The following is a 26,949-nucleotide window of genomic DNA, read 5'->3' as shown; positions in this document are numbered from 1 at the left end:
ATACACGCATTTGACAAGCAGATTTTCTCTGTTTGCTTTCACTTTAGACATAACCAACTTTGTTTATGTAAACCTTGTGTGTATTTGACAGTATCAGCACAATAAGACTCGAAAGATTAGTCCAGTATGCAGGCGCTGTGACGGCTTTAGTTCCTGTGAGCGTCGCGTGGAACGCGCTCAGAAAAGCGGATGTTAGAACAGCGCATCAGCACGTGAATGACATGTTTACGTTACCTAGCAAGACTTTGACGCACATGCAAATAATGAACTTTTGTGAATTGCAGTGTCCCTTGAGTGTAACTCTACCTCTGCGTTTACATGTGATGTGATGTGAATGTACGTCGCGTTGTACAGTATGTTGTGATGAAGGCGCCAGAATTGAACTGATAGAATGCACGATACTATGATTTTTCTTCAAAAGCAGATCGTGGAGACATTTTAATCGTCCACGATCAAAAAACGCGTGAGACGCACGCACGGCACACCCCTAGTTGGAAGTTTAAGTTGCTGGCGCTCATGCTTCGTTCGCGGTCGTCACGTGGGCATAGGAAACACGCCACCCTATCGGCAAGGCTCATCGGCAGAAATATTCATATCGGCCGATGCAGATGATGGTCATTTTAAGCTTTTATCGGCCGATACCGATGTTGTCCCGATATCATCGTGCATCCCTAGTTTTCTACTAATACAAAGCTTAATGCTAAATCCTGAAGTATGCCTTTAAGGCATTGTTTATTTTTTAAAGGTATTACAAAGGTAAAAAATGAAATGGAAAAATTGATTAAAGGGGGCAGATATTGTCCCTTAATGGAAAAGGTGTGACAAAAACAGTTATGCAATCCCCCCCCCCCCCACCCACCACCACCTTAACTAACACATTTTCTGCGTATATATCACACCCTGATATATATATATTAGGGCTGCAACAACTAATCGATAAAATCGATAATAATCGCTTATGAAAATCGTTGTCAACGAATGTCATTATCGATTAGTTGGTCTGCTTACGTCACGGGGAGCGTTTACTGGTGATTGGTTGAAACAGGCCAATCAGGATGCTCTCTGTCTTACACGCGCTTCATGAGACACACACGCAAGGTCTCTCCGTTGCTCTGCCGCGCGCTCGCGCTACACGGTTTGGAGCACAGTCTCTTCTGTCTCGCATGTGCGCTCTTGCTTGCGCGCTCAAATCCCGAGAGTTTGAACTAATTTGCGAGCATCAGGGAGCCGCTATCATTATGCGGATGACTTCCAGAACTTCCGGGAGACTTGGGATGTCTGTATTTTGCGTCTCGAGCATCAGGTTGCGCAATCAGTTCGCTCGCAACATAAGTGATGGATTAAAATAGCGCTACCGCAGAAATATTAAATTAAAATGGTCTTTACAAAGCGAAGCACTAAATATAAAGGCAGTTAATAACAGCAGCAGTAAATTATTGTTTTTTAGTCACTGTACTCAGTGGTTTTCAGCGAATGTTTGTGCACTAATGCATCATTTTTCCTGTCTTTTTAATCAAGCCTGTTAGCTTGCTGCGTACCTCCATTACGTTCTCTTTATATAGCATTTGTCTACTATTAAGTTTTAATTGTTATTCAAACGCGATCTACTGCGGCTCTATGTTCACACGCCTGTTTTCAGTCTTTCTATATATATATATATTTTTTTTTTTACAAATTATCCTTATAATTCAATTAAGTTTAAATAAAAATTAAATGAATTATATATTTTAGATGTTTTTAGTTTATATCTTCACATCTGAACAACATGTCTGTAAATTTGTTTTAACAAAAATTGTGTTAAAACAATATGTTGGATATAAATGTTTTTTGTTTTTTTACATTAATCATGGTTGTCAACTTGCCATCAGCAATTATCATTAAAAACAATGCAAATATTGATATTTGTAAAACTCAATGTGTGGCTTTTGCACTTTTTAAAGTACACTTTTACACATAAATATCCTAATTTAGGGTTTTAGGTAACACTTTATTTTTCAATGTCCTTGTTACACATGTTACATGTACTTACTGTAGTAATAACAGTAAATTATGCATAATTACTAGGGGTGGAACGGTACATGTATTCGTATTGAACCGAAACGGTACGGGGGTCACGGTTCGGTGCACGAATTTACACGGAGAATATACGGTATAAAAATAAATAAAACTCGCGTGCAAATTAATTAATGTATTGCGGAACTACTGTTAGATACGCGGGTTCTTTAGGGACACATAATCTGTACCATCGACTTAGCTCTGAACGCGCGTTCACTTCAAATGTTGGCTTTATACGCGCGTCCTATTCGCTTTGGACTAGCGTTGAACTAGACACGAATTTGACGCTCTATTCGCGTTTGGTGTGACCGTGACCGCATAATGAACAGGCTGCGATGTCAAGATTGCAATGCTGGTGTGTGTGTGTGTGTGTGTGTGTGTGTGTGTGAGAGAGTGAGAGAGAGAGTGTGAGTGAGAGAGAGGCGCGCGATCGAACAGTGGAAACATAAAAAACATACTCCGTCATTTTGTTCATACAGATCATTAAACCTGCAAAGTGTTTACTTATATTTGTGTACACTCGCAATAAAACACAACATCGTGCTTTTGTCACACTGTAAACTCTTGTCAAACTGTAACCTACACCTGTCACTAGGGCTGTAACGATACGCGATATAAAATCGAAATCGCGATACTCAGGTCCACGATCCTGTATCGCGATGTGAGAAGGCAGAATCGCGATCACACCCCTTCCAACTCCCAGAATTATCCTTCCTGTCCAGAACCAGGGCTCGAATTTCGGCACGGGATTGCGGGTGCATAATTCTAATCATTCCCGCAGGTCTCCCATTTATAATGCGGGAAATTCCCGCAATCGTAATCCACACAGATAATAAAATCAAATCATTCTTTTAACAACTATCTTCCAGACGCAATTTCACAAACAGCGTGAGTGTTCAGCGGTGCCGCGTCTTCTCTTCTCATAATGTGTTGTGCAAGGCAGGCATCAAGCGCTGCGGCGATCATACACACTCGCGTTTTGGAGTCGGGACCATAGACTGTAAGGTCGGGACTTGACGGAATATTCACTTGCACAATCGGGCCAGCAGTGCATCGTGACTGAAGTCTTTTTAAGTCTTACCAGTTTAAACATTCAAGCGATTTTAAACTAATCAGTGCTCGCGCGCTCTCTGAGATTATTTTCTATGCGCACATTCATAGAAAATCCGCCTCAAAAACAGCTGGCCAGTAACTATTTTTCGCAGATTATATTGCTTTAACACGCAAAATTGTCAATTTCGGTCTTTGTGAGTAGGCTATAGGCTACTCTAAATATAGTCGGTTTTGTCTTTAATAAGCATAAAACGCATGCCAGTATAATGAACACAGGATCCGTGCACTAGCTCTTAAAGTGACGGCAGCCATATGTGTCTGTCATTAATTTTGTTGTCAAAACAACAAAAGATGGCTTTAAGTTAAAGGAATCAGGATGAATAGCCTATCTATTTAATTTATTCAGGACTAAAATACTACCCAGTGTTATTTTACATTTGATTACTTTATTCAGTATCTGTATATGAATACTAGTGTTAGACCTATTCAAAAACTTTTCTCTTTAATTGTCTTTATTTGTATCTTTATTCTATTGTATTTATTTGTGCTACTTTTTTCAATTTAATTAAACAATTTAAATCAAGCTTCCTTGTGATGTGTAAATTCTTAACAATAGGCTATTACCCCATTGTAAAAATGCAATGAGCGCAAACATTTAGGCAAGATAAATGTAATAATTTTGTTTGGAAAAAATGCCCCCCCTTTCTCCCCCTCAAACAAAAAAAATCCCCCCCATGAGAATCATCTAAGGGGGGATTTAGTATAGTATAATAATTTGCATAGTTATTATTGTTCTTTGGTGTTTAGATTATACAGGTTTTCCTAATGTTATTTAATAAAAATACCGGTATTTTTTTTCTTCTCTCAAAATCTCTTTTTTCCACCACAAGCCCCGCCCCCTCAAGCCCCGCCCCCGTGATAGAATCGCGATACGAATCGAATCGTGGGTCAAAAATCGTGATACGAATCGAATCATGGGTTTGGTGTATCGTTACAGCCCTACCTGTCACCCAACCAAAATCACACACACACTGTTTTAAAAGCAAAACATATTTATCCAACTCCATTTCAAAACAGTCAGTGGGTCCCATCTTTTGGACATTCATCATATTTTATAGGTTTTCATTTCTTGTCCTCGGAGCACTAATCTTACACATTCTACATTGATTAAAAAAAGAAAATCGAATGTTTTTAATGGTAGTATTATTTTATAGTTAGTTTTGCTTATCTTGGCGAAAGCCAAGTACAAATCAGCGTGGAGTTTTAACATCTACTCTCGTGTAATGGAAATAATTTTTTTTATACAGAAATCAATTATTTATAATTCAGATGAGAATAATGTTACATTGTCAATTAATAATGTTAATTAAAATTAAGGAAAACAAATATATTGACCTGAAATATAGCAAAATAATTTAAAATTAATAGTACAATTACCAAACATATTGCAAGGTCTTTTTATTAATTTAATTAATAAACTAATTATATAAAACTATTGCAAGTGCACTACAAATAAACTGGTTCTATGCCTTTATTAATAAAACTTATTTAAAAAATACAATGTCTTCTGCATTTTTGTTTTGCTTTTCCCTCCACTGTACCGAAATCGTACCGAACCGTGATGTCTGAACCGAGGTATGAACCGAACCGTGACTTCTGTGTACCGTTCCACCCCTAATAATTACATGCAACTAACCCTCAACCTAATCCTACCCTATTCCTAAGTACATGTAGTTACTTAATATTACTCTGTACTTAAATATATAATTACACTGTAACAAGGACACCTTAAAATAAAGTGTAATTGGGTTTTATTTAGTCATAATAAACAAAAAATCGAATTGAATGTTTTTATCCGATTAATAGAAAAAATAATCGTCCGATTAATCGATTATCAAAATAATCGTTAGTTGCAGCCCTAATATATATATATATATATATATATATACACTCACCGGCCACTTTATTAGGTACCCCATGCTAGTAACGGGTTGGACCCCCTTTTGCCTTCAGAACTGCCTCAATTCTTCGTGGCATAGATTCAACAAGGTGCTGGAAGCATTCCTCAGGGAGTTTGGTCCATATTGACATGATGGCATCACACAGTTGCCGCAGATTTGTCGGCTGCACATCCATGATGCGAATCTCCCGTTCCACCACATCCCAAAGATGCTCTATTGGGTTGAGATCTGGTGACTGTGGAGGCCATTTTAGTACAGTGAACTCATTGTCATGTTCAAGAAACCAATTTGAAATGATTAGAGCTTTGTGACATGGTGGAAGTAGCCATCAGAGGATGGGTACATGGTGGCCATAAAGGGATGGACATGGTCAGAAACAATGCTCAGGTAGGCCGTGGCATTTAAACGATGCCCAATTGGCACTAAGGGGCCTAAAGTGTGCCAGGAAAACATCCCCCACACCATTACACCACCACCACCAGCCTGCACAGTGGTAACAAGGCATGATGGATCCATGTTCTCATTCTGTTTACGCCAAATTCTGACTCTAACATCTGAATGTCTCAACAGAAATCGAGACTCATCAGACCAGGCAACATTTTTCCAGTCTTCAACTGTTCAATTTTGGTGAGCTCTTGCAAATTGTAGCCTCTTTTTCCTATTTGTAGTGGAGATGAGTGGTACCCGGTGGAGTCTTCTGCTGTTGTAGCCCATCTGCCTCAAGGTTGTGCGTGTTGTGGCTTCACAAATGCTTTGCTGCATACCTCGGTTGTAACGAGTGGTTATTTCAGTCACTGTTGCCCTTCTATCAGCTCGAAACCAGTCTGGCCATTCTCCTCTGACCTCTGGCATCAACAAGGCATTTCCACCCACAGAACTGCCGCTCACTGGATGTTTTTTCTTTTTCGGACCATTCTCTGTAAACCCTAGAGATGGTTGTGCGTGAAAATCCCAATAGATTTGCAGTTTCTGAAATACACAGACCAGCCCTTCTGGCACCAACAATCATGCCACGTTCAAAGTCACTCAAATCACCTTTCTTCCCCATACTGATGCTCGGTTTGAACTGCAGGAGATTGTCTTGACCATGTCTACATGCCTAAATGCACTGAGTTGCCGCCATGTGATTGGCTGCTTAGAAATTAAGTGTTAACGAGCAGTTGGACAGGTGTACCTAATAAAGTGGCCGGTGAGTGTGTATATATATATATACACACACGCTATTGTCAGTGCAGTTGAAATGGTTCAACGTTGAAAAGGTCTAATGCCCTTTGTTATGCATCAAGTATGATAACTGATCTTCGCCTGTGCATCGTAAACAGAAATGCAAGCACAGAGCCCTGATTCCAGAATTCACATTCTGAGTAACACCAGGCACAACAAAATTCTTGATAGAAGCAATTTGTCTGTACACACTGAACGTGAAACAAACGGTCACAGCCAATAATATGCAGACATAAGCCCCTTTCACACAGCGCGTTGATCCCGGGAAATTGTTCAAACGAACCCGGGTCAAATCCCAGGTCACTTTATCCGTGTATTTTCCGGAATCTCTGCGTGAAAGGGGTTATAGTCATGGCTGCTGCTGGTTATGGTTATGACGGGGTGTGAGAGATTCAATCCAAATCAAATGTATAGCAGAATGTAAATGGTCTGACCTCAGTGAGCTTTCCACAAACGGTGCACTTCGTTTTGAGCTGGTTCTTCTGAGGATTCTGTTTGTTTTCATAAGCAGCCAGGCAACCTGTGCTACAGAACTCCTGAAATGATTCACTGGAGTCCACCTGGGCCACTATGGTGCCTCCTTTCATATTGGTAATGTCTCTGATTTGGAGAAAAAGAAGCACAAAAGAGAGAATGACACACTAAACAAAAAACAAAACAAAACTATCAAACCAATGTACTTCTATAAAAAGCAAGAATGGCTAAGTGTCATTTTAATCAACGGTTAACACTTTCAGAAATAAGTTCACTCTCTGAAACTCATTTTAAAAAGTCGTACTTCTTGCACATGGTGCAGCTCTTCTTGGGAGCGGGCTTATGGGAGAAGGCAGACAGGCAGGTTGTCGAGCAGAACAGGTGGGACGATCCTTTGCGCTGGTACGCAGTCTGGCCTTTCTTCAAAGGCTTCTTACAGTTGGCGCATGTGACTTTCATGGTGCGCTGCGGCTGCTGGGATCCTGAGGAGGACTGGCAGGGAGGTTTGGGCAGAGGAGCTGCAGGAGACAGTGAGTCCACTCCAGGCTGCTTCTGGTTACGGGGGAAAGAGGCCGACTGGGAGATCCAAGAATCTGAAGGAGAACAAAAAAGGATTCAGCCTCATATACATCATGACAGTCCCAATTAAGAAATCTGCAAACCTTCTGGTTTTTGAATACTGGTAACAAACTAAAAATACTACCTTAAACTACTGTAAAATATGCACATGAATGGATCAAGTGATCATCAAAGTTTATTAAGATCAATAGAGCATCTCTTAAAGTCCTTATTCACCTGATATATTTTCTAAATTCATGTTACAAATTATCTGCGCATGCATTTAATTTATTTATTTATAGATATTCTGACCTTGTAATATTTAATCAAATCATAACTTGACCATCCGGTGAAAACAACAGACTTCTTTCAGGTGACATATGCCAGACTTCTACAATCATATAGTCCTCTTAAACTCCACCCCTGCAAGCTCAGGTTCATCTACATAAACTTTTGAGAGCAACGCTCACATTTCAAAAAACAATCAACAATCAATGCATTGAACCACTCTACATTTTTTGACAATCCGTTTCGCTCAAATAAAGAAGAAATGATCTGTCGCTACTTCCATTTCATTGCAACTTTAAAAATATATATAGCCTATATAAATATCTGTCAGTGTGCCATCTTTCCTAGTGGTATAAACATCTTGGCACAACATGCATTACGGATAATGGCGCACTGCCTTTGGAAATTGAAACCTCTAATACAGATATGGTATTGTTTTGTTAGTACTAGAGAAACAAGTCATGCAAGCCTAATGTACATCATGTTCTGTGTAAAGGATGACACAGCAGCTAAATGTGGATGAATTACCAGATCTCTGGTGCGTCCCCATTTCTCCATTCTGCACAGGCTGGCTTGCAGCGCTAATGCGTCCTGGGTTGAATGTGGGTGACGGTCTGCCGGCTGTACCCTGGTTCTGCTGGGCCTCTGGGTTCAAGCTGAATGCACTGCTGATCTGCAGCCCATTCTCGGCCCCCTCCAAATCCTCCAACTGGCCTGCCACTGGACCGCCCTCACCTTTCAGCGATGTCACATTCGTGATCATGAGGTTTATATCCTCTATGTCTGTTGCGGTTGACGTTGCCATTGCAACCGCAGAAGAGTCCATTCCCAGTGTGGTAACGCTAGCGATTCTGATTTCAGAGTCAGGCTCTGTGCTGCTCAGGGCATCCTTAGCCTCAGGGGGTGGCGAGGAGGAAGAGGTGGCACCCTTGAGCTCAGAATCCTCCTCGTCGTCGATAACGATTGGCTCACTCTGGCTTTTGGCCGTGGTTGATGCGGTTGTGCCTGCGCTAGCTGCAGAGGAGGGAGGACTGGGCGCCTTGGACAAAGCTGTTGCCGTGGTAGCCGACTCTGCACAGTCATTGGCAGCAGCAAGGGTCTCTACAGGTGTGGGGCTGGGGGGCTGTACTCTCCCCTGAGACTGAGCAGGAGGCCCCTCTACCAATACTACATCATCATCATTGTCTTCTGAGGCCTTGGGCAGGTCTGGTGCCGCCTGTGACTCTTCTGCAGATGGAGTCTGCTCTGTTCTGGGAGTTTTCACATGACCCTCCCCCTCCTTCTCCTCCTCCTCCTCCTCTTCCTCCTCCCCTGTGACTGTACATGCCTCCTCAACATCTGCCCTTGCTTCCAAATCTCCATCCATTGCTTAGGCAACCACCTGTAGACACAAACACAATGAGCTGAACAATTACCTGAGGAAGCAAAAAAAGCCATGTGAATATGAGTAGGAAATAAAATGAGCTTGTTGATCAATAATCAACAATAATCAATTTGCAGAAAGATAAATTGACGAACAAAATAAGACCAATCTGACTACAACCTCCCGAAATTGAAAAAATTAGCTCAGTATAATGTTAATAATAACAGATGTCAATGTGATCAAGAATTTACCAAGGGATTAAAAAAAATCTAATTACAACAAGGGGGTTTCTGGGAAGAAAAAAATGGTTACTAAACTTAAATTATGAAATGCAAGAAAATTAAAAATGATTTGAAGTCACCAAGTATCCATGACATCATTATCAAGAAACAGTCATCACTAAGCAACCAAATTTATTCACTCAAGCAAAGGGCTAATAAATGTGGAGAAACTCTTGCATCATCAACATGTGACCCATTTAGACATATTACAGGGGCTCAACACACACCATTTACCTATACTGTGTTTTCTTGCAATGCATGTGATGTGTTAAAGTACAGTTAAAAAAATACATATAATGACAATGACATTTGCTCTCTCTGTAGAATCTCTGATAATAAGAATGTAGACAGCAACAGTTTAGCCTCAAAACCATGTGCAACAAAAATCAGTGTAATACAACTTTACAATGGATGGATTGTCATAGCAGACACAGATTTCCAAAAGGCAAAGACTTTGGTTGAACTTCAATACATCTGGACTGCAATGCAGAGCTTGGAGTCTGTCTTGGTCCATTCCTAGGCTTTGACACCGAATGCCCCATTTCAGCTGAGATCTTATGTTGATGCACAGACACAGACTCCGTGTGAAGGCAACGCCAAACAGCAAATACAAAAACACTTCTCAAATAGATGTGATACAAACATGTTAACATTTTGAATCTGTGGGCTTTACTTGCAGGTTAATGATGCCATGATCAGGATGCTGGAGAGAGGAAAGTACATGCAGCGTTACTGATCCACCTCTCAGACGTGATATAATCACATGCGCGTGCCAAGTCTGCATTCTGAGCAACAACGCAAATGTTTTCCGAAGGTCCCCACTAAAATGCATCACAGTTTCATGGCCCCATAAAGCTGCACTTCTCGAGCACCACTAGTGTCAATTAGCACCATAATGAAGTCATTTGGGGGCAATTCCTACCATTCACCCCTGGGCCGTGCCCTTGACTCCGGACCCTCCGTATCCACACACACACCCGGACCGCGATCCGCGCGCTGTCAAGGCAACCGGATGACGACGTCAACACGCGGTGCTTCATAGGCTTTCATTATTTTCTGGAAACTCAAGGGCCAACGGGTCTGCTAACTTGCTACGCGAGACCCCCAAGGCGGGAGGAGCCTCCCAATCTACCCCAACTACCCCTCTTCACGCAAAATCCCCGGCCCATGTGCCGACTCCCACCCCTGGCCTCTCTGGCGCAGGCAGCCATTGGATTAGCGGCGAACTGGAGGGAGGAGAGCCTCCGAGACTGCGCCATTGTTATTGTAGCGAAACAAATTACTCTGAAGTAGTTATCGGAGAATAATACCCGCGACAAAATTGGAGGGAAACTGAATTTAAACATCATGTATCCGAATATATGCACAACGGCACTCTAAAATATTTAATGCTATGACTCTTGCTATGAACAGACTTCTAACACATCAATTTAGAAAATACGTCTGCTTTTGCCTATACTTATAATCCCCTGTGGGAGTTCTACGAGGATTAATATTTCTTGCCGATATTAGACTTGAGTGAAGGTTTAATTGAAGTTACCCGTTTACCCCTGGCAATCAAAAGGCAATACACGTGGTGCCCTGTGGGGGCACTGCACAGTTAAGAAACATCAACTATAACGCCTATAGGTGACCAGCCACAAATATTTTACTCAATATTCCAAGGTTGTCAATTTAACTACGGCCCAAAAGCACATCTACCAATTAGCTACTAAAACAAGAGCCATTTACAAATTGGCGAATCATCTTGCCCCCTTCAGTCAGCGGGTAGCACTGCTTCATGTCCGCCATTAGAGAGCGAGCGAAACAATGCGCGAGAGCATAGGCAATAGCACCCTGCCACGGCGGAGGGGGGAAATCTCAGGCGGGGTAAAATTGCACGTTAAATTACCCTCGCGTACAAACACAGGTGACCCCGATAGTTTCCTTGGCTCGAGCTCCAATGCGGACATAGTTGTAAAAACTTTGGCCAATTACACACAGTTCAGCATCAAAACGCCAGAGAAATTCTTACCGGAGTAGAGCTGGAGATGATAGAGCGCCACTTTTGTGCCTTGACATAAATCCTGCCGCGCATGCGTGAAAACGTAGCGACGTTCCAGGCGCGTGGGAGGAGAATACTGCCAGCGCGAGCTCTTCGCGCTACACTGGATCGTGCGCGCGCTGGTTATGGGAAGTCCGATTTGTTTATGGGAATCGGTTCTTTTGAACAGTTCCTTTCTAAAAACACGATTCCGTGATTCTTTTACGCCATGACGTAATAACGCCACCACGTGGTCCTAGACGTCCAGCTTATCACATTAAATGTCCCTAAAGGTTCCCTTTGTAGGCACCGTATGCTATTGCTAATCAATCGAAATGCTATAATCACCCGTAATCATCTCACTCAACTTTTCTTGGCTCAGTATGAATCAGACATTAGGGACTTTAAGCAACAGCTGCTGATAGAACGGCAACGGCAGCCGGAAGTAAACGGTTAACTGCCGTAGCTAAAGAGCGCAAAAATCACTAAGCAACAGTAAAGAGGACGGCATAGGGGATAATTTAATCATCAGACAAAATACAAAAAATAAACTGATTTTAAAAAGTAAGAGAAGGGTTGATTTGGGCATTTAATGATATACAGAAACGATTATAATGCCACATAACCTAAAACATAACATTAACTTTCTTAATCTGTCACGTAGTATCGACTACGGCAAATCAGCTGTTCTCCCGTTGTAGACGGTTACAGTAGAACGTTGCGAAGTAGCAGTTAATGTCGCGCATGCGCAATAGAACGACAGAATGCCGTTGCCGTTCCACCAGAGGCTGTTGCTTAAAGTCCCTATTTTCAGAAGAGACGGTTCTCGGTTCAATGAGTCAGTGAGTTGTTGACTCGAAAACACCTCTGACCGAATCATGAACGAATCTTCAGATCCCTTGTGTGTACAATGGTTTAACTGAATCATTGAGGAGAATTGACTCAAAATTATTATTCGTTTACGAACCAGACACGTGCGGTAGTTTGAGATTAGCAGGAACACATAATGACAACTCTTTAGATATAGTTCGTAATGTTGAAGTTTTAAATTGGACAATCCAGTGAAGTCATGCAAGATTTGTAATTCATTGTTTCGGTCGATTTGATTCTAATGTGATTTAAATGAACGCTTTAACGAATAGTCTTATATCTATTGTGTAATTGAAAAACTAAAATATGCAGCAACAGTTAAGGAAATGCTACTTAAGTGTTGCTGAATACCATTTAATTTCATCAGTTTAATAAGCTTTAGTTTCTTACACACTTCTCAAAGCAGAACAATAAAAAGTCAATAGCTGTAAACACTGAAGCGTTAACTGAGGGGTAAGCAAGTACACAATTTGGTGTAAATATGGCGACGGAACTGCATTACGAAAGAGTCAAAGTTACATTTTAGGAATCCTTTCTGTAATAAATAAATCCTTTCACGAAACATATATAACATATAACAAACTTTTCTGACTTAATTGACTTAATAAAACAAGTGACCCCTTTTAAAGACCTCCTTGCCCAACACAAGTGGACACTGATGTGATCGAAAGAGGAAGCGAATCGAGTGCCCCAGTTTGTCGTTGTGAAACAATTGACTGTGTGATTCAGTACTATTGGTCAAAATGCAAAACATATAGAAATACCTATGTGCTTTACAGCCGACTCTATACTAGGGCTAGGGTGCAGACATTTATTTTGACAAAACAGAGAGGCCGCCTAATATTTTAATGTCTGTAAGGGGTGATAGGCAGCAGTTAAACATTAACACACATTTTTATGACAGACAAATGTTTTTGCAACAAACATTTTGTTTATCAATTCTGTTGATTTGGTCACAGCAGTCACCAATGTTCTCTACTTTTGGCTTTTTAAAGACCCACTTTAAAGTTTCTTCTAAGCCAATGGAAATATACCCAGATTGCTACAACAAAAATAGATAAGGCTTTCATATTATTCTGCATGTGACATAGATAGTACACCAATGCATTGGCTGTTAGCAAGTGGCATCACACTTTCATGTGCACACACTCCATAGTTAGCTGACAGGTAAAGTTTAAGGTACCAACAAAGCCTGATTGGATTTGTTTGGTATTGTCAACTCAAAACTAATCCTGTGACCCTGAGTTTGTTCAACTACCAGCATGGTACAGACCTCTGGACTTATTCCCATGTGTCTTTTTCTTGCTGCTCTTATAGACTATATAGTAAAGACATTTCTGTCACAACCATCTCTAGTGTGTATGTTGGCTAAGGGCCACCTTTTCCATCTGAACACATTCTAACATGCATTTGTTCTGAACTAGTCATCCTTATTAAAATTAATGTGTATATTAAATTAAACGACAGGGATGAAAATCTAATGCTGTACCAGTTAAGAGAATGGTTTACTCCTTTTGAAATGTTAAGGTTGCTATATTGAAGATGAGTGAAGACAAAATATTGATTGTTATAGAAATATATGTACAGTTTATTTACTGTAGTCATAAGCAGAAGTGAATCAATGAGCAGTCTTTCACTTACTAAAAGCACAATGACGGGACAAAGAGAGGTAGGCCATGAACAACAGAATAAAAGAACTCTTCACGGCACTTCTAAAACTCTTCAGGATGAGCCGAGCTGTAAATTCCCAATCTGACTCTTAGTTAATTCATAAACGATTTTATGAAAACTACACTCACGCGACTTTTATGATCAGTATGAAAAGATGACCTGAGCTCATGTGCTGCCATTTTAACGATTATATAACTAAAGTCAAATGCAAAATCTAATTAGAAATTAAACTTAGCTGATGAACAACCTGCCTGGCAACACATAGGTGCACACATAAAAAGGGTCACGTTCCCTACTAATCAGCATTAAAAGAACCTGTTTTACTAATCACTCCAACTTGAATGATTTCAACCTGTCTGGATCCTCCTCTCAATGCAAACACAAATTAGCCCTTAAAATACCTCACAAACCAAACATATACATTCATACATTTCTTCAACTATAATGGCTTCATTTTTGTCCAATTTAGGATGCACACCATTAGTTAATGCTTTTTAAAAACCATCACAATCTCAGGAAACAAAAAGCACCCATTCTGGTGTTCAAAGTCACACTTGGGGTCCAGTCTTTTCTTAGTTCCATGAGCACTAAGAAACAGGGAGACGAGAACTCCTTGTTCATTCCTTCATACACTCAGCAGAAGCAATGCCGACAGGAACACATCAGAGGAGTACGTGGTCGGGTTAAACACACAGAACATAAAACAGTGGGTGAATCTAGAGTGATAAATTATTCTATTTAAAATAAAAAATAATAATAAAAGGAACACTTTACAAACAAGATTTACAAATGACAAGATACAAGCCCAATGTGTCACACTTCATGCTGAACTCAGTTGCTATTCAAAAACCAAACTCGTTACAACACTTAACCAGGCGCGAATTTAGGGTCACACTGAGATTTGTGACTGTTGTTATTGACCTGTTAGTACTTCAGTCTTTGCCCAAAATAAAACAAAACCGTTTCTAAACTGTGTCCTGCTCAGCATGTGTCAAGTGTAGAAAAAGTCTCAGTTCTTGGAGAGGCCAAGCTCCTGCAGTGACATTTGACCTGGAAGGGAGGACTGTGGCATCACTGTAGCTGGACTCTGTATGCACAAATGAGGAGTTTAACCTGTGGAAAGAGAGAAACATATTCCCTGATTAATACATTTAAATACATTATCATAAAGCTTGTTTAGCTCAGAATTCCCACTTTTCCATGATAAGAAAAAAAAAATCAAGTGAACAAATCATTCAGAGTGATTTGTGAATTGATTCAAATGAATGAGAAACAATAAAAAAATAATTACATAGAATTATTCTATGAAAAACCAGAAGCTATTATCATTATTAATATATTGCCAAAACAACATGAAAGTTGCAATGTTGCGGAAGTAGCGAAAGACCTTTTCTTCTGTGTTGTGATTGTGGAGAATTTGATGAAGAATGAAAAGTTCTTTAAAAGAGTGGTAATGGAAGTGTTTTAGTAGTTTTGCTTAATTGTTATTTTATGGTCTCAAAATAATATGCTTCTCACACGCTCACATATAAATGCTACTCTCATTATTTACTGAAGGCTTATTAAATAATGTGAGTAGCATTTATATGTGAGCGTGTGAGAAGCATATTATTTTGAGACCATAAAATAACACGTCTATACTGTCAGCAGCAAGTCAGGCCGGTATGAGTGTAATCAATAAGAATGTAAAATGCTGTTGAGCACATGCAGGTCTCAACTTAAGCATTTTGAACATAATCTGCAAGGTATGAATGCATGTGTATTTTTCTGGTCGATGAGTTGCTCTGCTGTGTCCGAAGTGACTCTCGGACGGCCGCTAATGAACCTTTTTACTGCAAAGAGTAACTTAATGCTGAGCAGATAAGGAAGCACTAATGTTTCTAGCACGCACTTTGGAAGTGGTAATGCAGTGATAGTGTCTTCTTGGATGGGGCGCCATCCTCAGGGTGTTTATGGTCCACCATAGGCAAGAATTACAAGGCAAAAAAAAAAGTTAATGTGCACGGAGGAATCGTTTCTAATAATATTAATACTATGCATTTAAAGCTACAATATGAAGGATTTTTGCAGTAAAATATCCAAAAACCACTAGGCCAATGTTATATATTTTGTTTAGTTGATTACTTACAATTTCCCCAATGTTTCCAACTATTTGTAAATCGTGAGAAAATTGCGATTTTAACCAAGGAAACGGGACGTGTTAGCAGGGGTGAGGAGTCGCCAGTCAATGGCGTCATATCCGCGTTACCCTCGGTTTCCGCTCGTACTGCCATAGTAACCATGGCGACAGGCGTGGACAACTGGGTTATGCTTAGCAGGACGCTCACGCTGTTGTTGTTTTGTTCAAACATTTTGGACCATGGCAAGCAGACTTTGAGACAAAAAGAGGACTAGAACGAAGATCAAAATCTTTCGAGATGCCGAGAGCTCCACGTCCGCGACTAACTTCGACTTGACAGAGACGCGAGTGTTGCATGTACTTTATTAGACAGGTGAGCAAATGTACATAAAACTAATCAATGTTATTTAGTTCAACATGATGAAATGTTAGAATATGATCTGTATGTTATTCTAATGTTAATGTTGCTAGTCTCATAAAGCCAACAAGCAACCTAACTAACAACATTCAACACACTCAAATGCCGTTTAGTGTGATAGTGTAACTGTTAGAGCAAGTGAAACAGCGCTGCGTTACCTCAAGTTTAATTCGTCTAATAAACTGACCTGTGAGTAACTTATTAATTCAGCACTAGCTCTCAGTAGAATGAAATGTCCTTATTCCTTTATATCCGCGGGACTCGCGTTGCGTGTGGCGCTGGTATACGTCTCTCGTTAGAAATCGCGCCCTGCTTCATACCACAGTCATGTTAAAAACATCACTGTATTCACTCATCCATAAAAGATCCATCAGCTTGACGACAAGATCCATAATTCCGCTTGATGCTTTGCGTCATCAATATACGCCTTTGTTATTGTAAGAGATTAGCGACCCCTGGTGGCCAAAAATGACATACTGTACGTTTAAAAAAACCCAGATAGGATCGACTTCCCTGACATTCCCTGATATTTCCATATAACCATGGGAACCAGGTTAGCTACAAGTTTGATTATTTTACAGATGCCATATCCCAAATATTCACTTGCTTTGGTGCATTTTCGGGCATTTATATAGCAGTATCTAAACTCTCATTAAATACTAATGTGTAACAGTCCCAATTACCTTAGCTGTTGGGGACTCTGCCAGACGAATGAACAGTTTGTTGGCTCCTTGAACAGGACTGAAAGAGTATATGAAATGGCTGTCCTGCAGGGGGATCAGCACACAGATTGTGAGAGACTGCAGACATTCAAAAGAACAAAGACATGATAAATTTGCACAAAGATGATTGGCGACATCAGCGCCTTACCAAGAAGATGGGCAGCTGAAACTTGTCATTCAGGACGACAGCATGGACACTACAGGGCCCGCAAAGTCTAGCTGTAATCTCATTAAGGAAGTTTGCGTGGAAGATGAAAAGCAGTATGCCAGATCCTGAGACAGAAAACACAGTAATGACACACTTATTTGGTAAATAAAATGGCAATTACTGAGACCAGAAGAATTTGAAGTAAGCATCTCACCTTCTCCGGGTGTGTGTTGAGGGGGTTTGTAGTTGAACTCCAGTGAAAAGTCTGGTCCCTCACACAATCTGTGACAAGCCAGAGGAAATACAGGTTCCAGCAGGGCCAGCCGCGTTTCAAAATAAGCTCTGATTGTCTCTTCCGCCACTGTTGATAACCTGTGAGATACATTTCACACATGCGTCTTTATATTCAAATATACAGACATGGTGTTTGAAATAATGCAGCAATAAAACACTCACGTTTGCATGTGGTCTTTGATGAGATCATGTACCATTTCATTTTTGCTAACTTTGGCACAGTACAAGGCAGTGGTCTTATGTTTAGACAGGATGTTGCAGTCAGCCCCATATTCCAGCAGGAGGCGAACCACATCTGCATTGCCCCTCTTACAAGCCTTAGAAGGAAAAAGACAACAATCAGGACTCAGTACATAACAAAAGTTATTACTTAAGTGCAAAATATCTAACAGCTAAAGCACAACTTAAATAGTCAAAAAAAAAAAAAAAAAACTAGAGCACAAGTGTATGATTTTTTATTTATTTAAGAAATTAATACTTTTATTAAGGATAGGATATATTAAATTGATCAAAAGTCAGTAATGGCATTTACATTGTTACAAAAAAAATTATATTTCTATTTAATAACTTTCTATTCATTATAAAAAAGGGTGGTTATGGGTGCCTAACCTTACACAATGATTATAAAATTTGTCTACTTTTAAAAACATTTTTATTTCCGGGATTAAAGAGTAGATAAAAAAAAATCCAAATAGGCATTATTTATTAAATAAATGACTGTAGTATTATGACTCACACACACACATAATCACTGTGTGTGAAACTACCTAATGATACCTTCGGAGGGGACTGAAGGTGAATCAATCAACAGATTTTTAAAAAATGAAATGAGTTCCAAATGACAATAATTTTTGAGCTACACACTTTTCAGGGCTTCAAAGCTCTAACAGTGGATGTTAAAGAGTAAAGATGAAAAGAATAGGACGATCATTTCTGAAAGGAACTCTGTCCTCCTACATTTCTGAACATTTCCCTCTCTCTCTCTTCTCAGAATTGTCTCTCATCCCTCACAGTCACGAGTACAGAGCACACATCCTTTCTATTCAAAATAACTTCACGATACAGTCTTTGTTAGCTGTGGCTTGAATGGTTTCTGTGCAGATTTAAATAGTGTCATAGGATTTCTTTTTAAATACATAAGCACATTTAGCCAACATATGAATGAGTGAATTATCACCTCAGTGATTACATGCACTTTCAATAATTCAATGCAAATTTGTCAACAATCCCTTACTGAATCAACACACTTTAACTGTGTTCATTATTTTTTCAAATGTTATGTCAGGGTTTCATGTCATACCCTTAAACACTAAAGACCAAATATCATACCTTCCGTTCACCCCTTTTTAAAGAACTTCTAAAGATAGGCTTGAACCGTTCTCCTGGCCATTTTGAACAAGGGCGAAAAATTACGAAAACTTGCTTGACTGCACAGCGTGTTACAATATTGAGTTCTGATTAGTCAATTGCTGTTTTATTTGCATACGTTTTACACAATACACAACACTCTTAATTTAATGGGAATGGTAGGGGGGGGGGGGGGGGGGGGGGTGCTTTTTGTTCCAGCAAGGGGGTATCCCCCCCCTGCTATCCCCCCTCAAATTGAGCCCTAAATATCACAACCTTCTCACCTTCATGAGAGCCGTTTCTCCACCCAGAGTTTGGGCATTTACAGATGCTCCTGCCTCCAGAAGAATGGCCACTGTCGTCAAGAAGTTCTGCACCAAACAGGGTTATAAAAGAGACCGTTGAGGGCTTGAAATCGAATACTTAACTATACTAAACAAATATAACAATACATGCTAATACTCTCTTATATTAGTGGTTGAAGTGAATCAGCCATTGTGAGTGTTCCTGGATTAAGCAGTGTTGTTCTTCACCTTTTCAGCAGCATGCATCAGGGCAGTGGTGCCATTCTTCTGTCTGGCGTTGACCTTCACTCCTTTCTTAATAAGCAGCCTGAGGACATCATCCTGACCACCTGCAGCAGCCAGCAGTGTTAAGGACATGCCGCTAGAGTCCTGAAGGTGGCAGCACATAAAAAATATAAAATAAATAAATATTCACATGATTTAATCTCAAATACCGCTTACTTTTCTGGACCAAAAAAGCATCTTTCTTCACTGATTCAATTCAATTACATTACGTTCTAACAGATGAACGGAAATGTTAACATAACTCTCTGCAGGTATTATAGACAAGTATGTTAATTTGAGTGAAAACGCCTGTTACTGCTCAGTGAGTGATGTCAACCCAGGGATTGAATGATGAACTGTTACATGACCCAGTTTCTCTGACGAGTCATTATAACAGATTGCAAGACAGACACAGTCAGAGATGCAAGAGAGAAAGAGAAACAGGTAGCATACCTCCTGATCCAGATTGTAGTCCTCTTTGGAACTAAGTGCACGTTTTACTGCCAGGTAATTCCCATTTTTCACTGCTTCTCGCAGCTCAGCTGAGAGTTAGACGGCAAATAAAGAGCAAAAAATAAAAGTAGAGGGAAAACTTGTGACTAAAAACTGAATGTTACAATAAACAAAAGATGGTGCTATTGTTTTTCTGTGTATATCACTCACCGGGAGTTAAGGCTAGCGGAGAGAGATTCTCATCCTCTCCATTCAAGTGTTTCTGAAAGTCCTCCAGTGTCATCCAGTCCAGCTTGAGCTCCAGCCCAAGATTAAGAGATGGCAGTCCCCTGTCTGTTACACAGAGACACATGGTTACTAGTGTCCAGGGGTGATCTGGGACTCAAAAACGGCTTGGGATCCCCACTATCTTAGCAATCACATGCATAGCCTATAATACATATATAATAGGCAAATGGCTATGGATCACACAATGTGTTGTTCCGCTCAAAAATAGCTAAATGAAGTCCAAATTAGGGCAGCATAATTTGAGGGAATTTCTTTTTATTGCCATTTCTGATAAAAAGTGTGATGTGAAAAAAAAGCACCTGGTTTAATGTGCTTCTTTCCAGTTATATTATTATATATCTATTATATTAAATATAATATATGTTATACTACACATCAATTTCACTATAAAATACCAACAATAATTATTATTTTAATTATGATGATTATTTTAATTATTTTTTTTTACAAAAAAATATACATAAGAAATATTACTATTGTAATACTTCATTGTAAAATAAAAGAGTATTTAAGAAAAAAACAAAATGTATTTACAGTGCAAGTTTAAGATTACAATAATAATAGCTTTCTTAATTTCTTCATTTTCAAACATTAAACCATCAAGCTTTTATTTTGCCTTTTCAAATGCACGTTATAACGACCCAAACTCAACAGATGCAGAGTGTAGTTTGTGAGGATCATTTACAGCGAACCAAGCCGCTCTGAGACACCGAAAACACCGGATCGCACTCATGTAAAAGAACACATCGGCGCACCTCACTTCGAAACACACGATTTGATAATCGCACATATTGCGATTTTGATTTTAATCATGCAAATGATTAGTGCAAATGAACAGAATCGCAAGACATGTTTTTAAAAGTTGAACCTCTTTTAACTTTACATTGACAAGTACAAACCAGGAGTTTTGTCTGAGCGCTCCATGGTCTCCTGAGAGTCCTGATTGTCATCGCAGGCGGTGAAGACCCGGGATTCACTTCTCCTCCTCTTGTCCTTCCATTCTGTAGAGTCAGGAGACGCTATTGACTCCGTCATGGACTTCCTTTCCAGCCGCTCTTGCCGGGCTTCTTCTGCCAGTCTCTGTGCCTCCTCCATGCGTGCTTTTCTCTCCCGTTGGGCTTCCTCGATTCTTTCTTTCTTCTTTCTCTCCTCTTCTTCAATCCTTTCTTTCCTCCTCCTCTCCTCTTCTTCCATCTTTTCTTTCCTCTTCCTTTGCTCTTCCTCTCTCTGCTCTCTTTGTAATTCCTCCTTAGACTTTAGGGCCGGCTCATCTGATTTATCACTTTTCTCCATCTCGGATGCTCCCTTCTCCTGTTTCTCGTCTACCTCCATGGAGACGGGACTCTGACCTGGTCGTGGCGCTGATAGGAGAAGAATGCATTCGTTAATATCAGGTGATCGAACAAAAAGCACAAGACCATTTAAAATTAAAGTCAGCTACAATTGTATTTTACCATCTTTTGCCTTCTCTGTCTTATCCGAGTCAGGTTTCCGTGCAGGAGACTGCTTTGCCAATTTTGTTTTCTTGTCACTTTTCCCTGTACCCTGTAGAACAAGTAAAAAAAAAACAAAAAAAAAAAACAGTCAAATCACAAACATAACACTAGATTCTTTACATTTTCTGAAACCTTTTCCAAGCATTCTTGGAGGTTTCCAGTAAGTAAAAGAAAAAATAATTAATAATTACACTACCGCTGAAAAGTTGAGGGTCAAAAATATTTTTTTAACAAGTAATTCATATTTCTAATCAGCAAGAATGCATTCAATTTATCAAACGTGAAAGTAAAAACCGTTACATAGTCCTTTTGAACTTTATTCAATCATCAAAAAATTGGTTTCCACAAAAATATTAAGCCGCACAACTCCGCTCAACATTAAAAATGATAAGATATGTTTCTTGAGCACCAAATAAGCAGATCAATGAAGGACCAACTTTTGAAGGATCAAACATTCAACCTTTGAACGATATTGTGTATAACAGAGAGAGAGAGAGAATATTTGCCTTATGACAAAACTGGCAAAATAAGGAAAAAGGAAGAAAATGGGCTCCAGCAGAGCTTTATAGACATGTACCTTTAGAGTTGCATTCTTGTTCTGGTCTGCTTGTCTCCTTGGTACACGATCTTTTGCCTCACAGTTCAGCAGGAACTTCTCAAACAGGTTAGAGGCACCACCCTTCTCACCACCTTCTTCTTTCGGCTCTTCCTCTTTGGGTTTGATTGGGGCTGTTGATGCTGTGGAGGATGAGGAGGAAGATGCAGATGAGAGCCGCTGAGAAGCAAGGGCTGCTTCTTGCCCTTTGCTTTTGACCTTTGACTTGGGTGCGGACGTGGCTGCCCCTGTGTCACTGGAATCGTGCTCCTCCTCACTGCGAGAAGACTTGCTGGTGCTTTTGCTACTAGTAAGGTTCTTGAGTTTGTTTAGACCACTTTCTTTGAGCACAGCGGTTGAAACCTCTAGTTTTTTAGGCTTCTTATCTTGAATCAGGTCTTTGAAACCTTGCAGTTTTGGGCCAGACTTGGTCTTCTTCTGCTTAGCCTGCTTGAGGTCGCCTCCACTCTCACTTCGCACAGATTTGTCTGTGGATTTTGCTGTCGTGGTTTTGAAGGAATCATTTGTTTCTGTGTTTGTCGTATCATCCGTATGGGACTCAGAGGGCACGTCGCTCTTATCATCCTCTTCGTCAGAGGAATCAATCTCTTTTTTTGACTTGATTTTCTTTTTCTTGTGGTCGTCTCCGCTTTCTTTCTTATGTTTTCCTTCATCTCTAGGTTTGTTAAGCTTCTTTTGTTTCTTGGGAGTAATTTGGGCATCGTCATCATCTGATTCAATTAACCTCTTCTTCGTCTCTTTTTTAGGGGGTGCAGGGGAAGGATCCCTGCTCTCTTCCTCCTCCTCATCAGACTCAGGCGCAGGCAGAGGCTTGTCCTCTCGCCATTTATCCTTCTTTTTCTTCTTCTTTTCCTTCACAGGCATCTCATCGTCTGATTCTTCCACTTTCTTCTTTTTCTTCTTCTTCTTCTTTATAGGTGATTCTTTAGGTTTTTCTTTATCGCTTTCACTCTCTGAGTCGGCATCGAACAGATCACTCTTCGTGGGCAGCTTCTAGGTACAATGAACACAAATCAGTATTCACAAAGCAAGGAAACCAGATATTGCATTGTCCATACAAGTTTTTAGAAAAACTACAATCATGTGAACACATCTTAAGAGCCTCACCATGCCAATTTCTATCTTTGGCTTAATCTCGGCCAGGGCCTTCTTGTAGGCCAGCAGCACCTCCCTGCAGTCGTCCAGATGCGCCTCAGGCTCCCAGGTGTCATCGTCCGATGAATAGTTCTTCCATCGCACCCGATACAGCACCACTCCCTACAAAAATGTTAGAGGTCAAAGATCATGGCCTGTCATTAGGTTATCTACAATCTCCAAACAACAATGTCAGTAATATTAATGAAAACATACAGGTTTATACACTCATTTAAGGGTAATGAAACCCGCTATTTCAGCACCAGTTAGTTCTCACCACACACAAAAAAAGCCCAAACAAAAATAACTTTATTCAACAATTTCTTCTCTTCTGTGTCAGTCTTCTCTTCTATGCTGTTCAGGTTGTAATTAAACAGTGCAGCAATGCTGGGTTTTACGTCACAACGCCGGCTCAGTATTGGCCGGATCCTGCGTCAGCATCACACACATGCGTCGCAGTGCTCACGTGAACAGCATCAGAGAAGAAATTGTTGAATGAAAGTCTTTTTTTTTTTTTTTTGCACACAAAAAGTATTCTCGTCGCTTCATAACATTAAGGTTGTGACATGGACTATTTTAACAATGTCTTTACTACCTTGCTGGCCAGAAAGCTCTCGGATTTCATCAAAAATATCTTCATTTGTGTTCCGAAGATGAACGAAGGTCTTGTGGGTTTGGAACAACAAGTGGGTGAAGAACTAACCCTTTAAGGCAGTAATTAATGTTCAGCAGACACATCACAAGTGCCACAGGTTAGTTAGTTTCAAAGAGAAGTTCATTATCTGCTGTGTTGCTAAGTAACAAACACAGCTGATTCCCTGCTCCTCTTATTGACTGTGACTCTAGCTGGAGGATTAATAATAGCTGAACAGATCAAAGCCAAATAATATGTTTTAATACAAATCAACTGGTGGCCCAAAGTGGATTCTCTCTCTCTCTCAACTGGTTTCACAACAAAGCAACTCTACATGCAACCTTTGTGGCTGTTGTATGTAAACCCACATCTATCTGTGTCTTAAAGCAAGTAGTATGTTCACATATTTAAGAGCCTTGGCTTAGATTAGAGTCCTAATTTCCTGCACAACTGCCTCTGTGCAGGAACAAGCAGCAATGAGAAACGGTTAATAACTGTATTTATGTAAACAAGCAAGTTAAAGACATGATTGTCTGTGTGTGTCTGCCAAAGCGCAGTAGTCTACGAAGCACAGGCTGTCAGTTGACAGTGGTTATTATTGGCTGACAGCCATTACTGACTGACTCGTGTTGCAGGCAGTATGAATGGACACCACTTGAATAAAAGACCAACACACAGAGAAACAGAAATACTTATTCAAAAAGCCTCATTATAGCTTCCATGCAGAGTAAGAAATGAACATGGTCTCAAAACAAAAATGCCACAGGAAGTGAGTAAAATGCTAATTTTACATGCTGCGTGTTATCTGTCCTCAAATCACTGACCTCCTCAAACTTTACCAAGGCTTTATTGATCTTAACCAACAGGGTTTCATCTGCAACAGTGTTTTTCTGTCACTATCCCTTTTCAAGTACACTTTGTTTCTGCTCACTCCACTCCATTATCGGTTTTCTTTTCCTCTTTAAGTTATTTAAAACAAACCCCCTTAACCCTTGTCCTTTGAATACTAATGATATACAGTTCCACACACACACACACTTGTGATTTCTCTCTCTGTTATACACTTGTGACAGGCACTGTTGAATGTAGCCTCACCAAAATAAACGGAGGCAGTCTGGCATGAAGTGATGTCTCAGTTTTTCTTGCATTATACAGTCTCCAAAAAATAATTAATTCAGCATTTCACATATGCTGAGGCAACCTAGCATCTTCAGACATGAAGGTGATCTCTCTCTCTCTCTCTCTCTCTCTCTCTCTCTCTCTCTCTCTCTCTCTCTCTCTCTCTCTCTCTCTCTCTCTCTCTCTCTCTCTCTCTCTCTCTCTCTCTCTCTCTCTCTCTCAGAACCCAAGGGAACAGGGGCATACAGACTCCAAACAGATCCCAACCACACCTTACATCTCCAAAACACCTTCAGAGCAAATCGGCCTAAAACGGCTTCCCACTGTACAGTAACACTATTCCGGGTCTGTTGCTACATCTTAAAATAATCTAAACAACCGAATAATTAATACATTCTAATAAAATAAACGACTTCTAAAGAAAATGCTGAATCATTGTTATGCATTCCCGTAAGCTCATGCATCAAGGTTTACCAGGACACACGCGATTAATCTTTCACACATTAAGAGTTTGTAAGAGATTTATTTGTTATTTTAAGCGTTACACAGTGAATGTGGACATACATCATTTATTTTGTCTGATCTAAAGGGTGTACACAAGACTTTGTCCCTCTCTTTTCTATGCATTCATACAAAGAACAAAACGACTTATGTGCCGTTTCAGATATAATAGGATTCTCTAATGGATTCTGTAGACAACCGGTGCATAGACCCTTGGGTGACTGTCACTGCTGTCAACATTGTTTTCCTCCGCATGAAACACCACTGGTCGTGTTCGGCATTTATTTTGGCCGTGGGTAGGTTTAAAGTAGTAATTTATCTAGATTTTAAGCGGTTGTGATGTAAACAACAGCACAGCGCATTTGGAAGTCAATTCGTCCCGCGCCTCTGCTTTCGGCTCAAAGCGGGCGGCGAGCTGAGCTAACCGTCAGAAAGTTACAACGAGTCTATAACAGCCTCTCTGCCCTGGGGGAAGTTTGTGTTTTAAGGCGAACAAGCCCTAAAATGTCCCTTTTGACTATTTATTTTGCTTTTTTCCTACTAATTATACACGTATCTGCAGTATTTACAAAGGACAGTAAAGGCTAACGTCACATGCTAAGTTGCTAGCAAGATGTCATCCGACGCGCTTCCACACACTCTCTCTGCGCTGCGGAAGGTTTGAGTTAAGGCGAATAGGCCATAAATTGTCCTTTTCGATGATTTCTTTGACATTATCCTACTTATTATTCACCTAACTTATCTGCACTATTTACTAAGGACAGTAAAGGCTACATGCTAAGTCGCTAGCAAGATGGCATCAGAAGCGCTACCACACACTCTCTCACCTCCTCCACTCGCGTGTCAATAATCCTCTCCACTTCGTATACATCTTCTTCATCCTGTTCGCTGTCTCCAGGCTCCGCTCTCTCGGCTACAGAGGCCATTTATGCTTTAATCAAGCAAAATATTGACGCTACGTGTCGTATATATGTGTGCTAAAAGCATAAACGCCGCACGGCCGCCGAACTAAAGCATACACAGACACAGCAGCGCACCGTCGCTGATAGTACTCGTTGTTGCCAGATCGCGCAAGAGAAAATACGCAATCTGTCCTGAGAAATAAAACGTATATTATTACGCGGACATGGCAACACGGGTAGTACTACAACAGAAGGAGGATCCGTGTGTGTGTAAACCTTTTACAGTCTATGGTGTAAACCTGTGTAAACGGTGACCTGATATGACTGAGGTTATCTTTTCCCATTGCTATATATCACAGGCGACAAAT

General features: G+C 40.3%; 2 protein-coding genes across 3 annotated transcripts in view; both read right to left on the bottom strand.

The window, feature by feature from the left end:
* The window catches only part of zmym2 (zinc finger, MYM-type 2), a 46,970-nt gene extending 37,976 nt beyond the window's left edge, over positions 1 to 8,994 (bottom strand). The window contains exons 1-3 of the mRNA XM_056241148.1: positions 8,142 to 8,994; positions 7,072 to 7,360; positions 6,728 to 6,893 (exon numbers count right to left, since the gene is read on the bottom strand). Of these exons, the coding sequence (XP_056097123.1) occupies positions 6,728 to 6,893; positions 7,072 to 7,360; positions 8,142 to 8,979 (1,293 nt within the window). The 5' untranslated portion in view covers positions 8,980 to 8,994. The remainder of the gene's footprint in view (positions 1 to 6,727; positions 6,894 to 7,071; positions 7,361 to 8,141) is intronic.
* A 4,716-nt stretch (positions 8,995 to 13,710) lies between these two features.
* mphosph8 (M-phase phosphoprotein 8) lies at positions 13,711 to 26,728 on the bottom strand. Of its 2 annotated transcripts, none has more exons than XM_056241129.1 (14): positions 26,507 to 26,728; positions 23,399 to 23,548; positions 22,253 to 23,284; positions 21,634 to 21,724; positions 21,079 to 21,540; positions 20,102 to 20,224; positions 19,892 to 19,980; positions 19,403 to 19,543; positions 19,154 to 19,240; positions 17,685 to 17,839; positions 17,443 to 17,600; positions 17,229 to 17,353; positions 17,042 to 17,125; positions 13,711 to 14,934 (listed from the first exon to the last, which is right to left on the bottom strand). In XM_056241129.1, the coding sequence occupies exons 1-14, from the start codon at positions 26,603 to 26,605 to the stop codon at positions 14,893 to 14,895; spliced, it is 2,838 nt and encodes a 945-aa protein (XP_056097104.1). In that variant the 5' UTR covers positions 26,606 to 26,728; the 3' UTR covers positions 13,711 to 14,892. The 2 variants fall into 2 exon arrangements, with proteins under 2 accessions (XP_056097104.1, XP_056097112.1); XM_056241137.1 differs by having other exon boundaries at positions 22,253 to 23,281.
* Positions 26,729 to 26,949: the final 221 nt, after the last annotated feature.

Source organism: Rhinichthys klamathensis, unplaced genomic scaffold (genome assembly GCF_029890125.1).
Source record: "Rhinichthys klamathensis goyatoka isolate OS25496 unplaced genomic scaffold, OSU_Roscu_1.1 h1tg000021l_1, whole genome shotgun sequence".
In the NCBI taxonomy this organism is placed as follows: Eukaryota; Metazoa; Chordata; class Actinopteri; order Cypriniformes; family Leuciscidae; genus Rhinichthys; species Rhinichthys klamathensis.
This window is presented reverse-complemented; position numbering and strand designations above follow the sequence as displayed.

Excerpts from the sequence above, each read along its gene's own strand:
- mphosph8 (XM_056241129.1), bottom strand. The coding sequence starts at position 26,605 with ATGGCCTCTGTAGCCGAGAGAGCGGAGCCTGGAGACAGCGAACAGGAT. Across the intron at positions 23,549-26,506 it reads TTGACACGCGAGTGGAGGAG|GGAGTGGTGCTGTATCGGGT; the intron begins GTGAGAGAGTGT and ends ACATTTTTGTAG. Across the intron at positions 21,541-21,633 it reads GACAGAGAAGGCAAAAGATG|CGCCACGACCAGGTCAGAGT; the intron begins GTAAAATACAAT and ends TTCTCCTATCAG.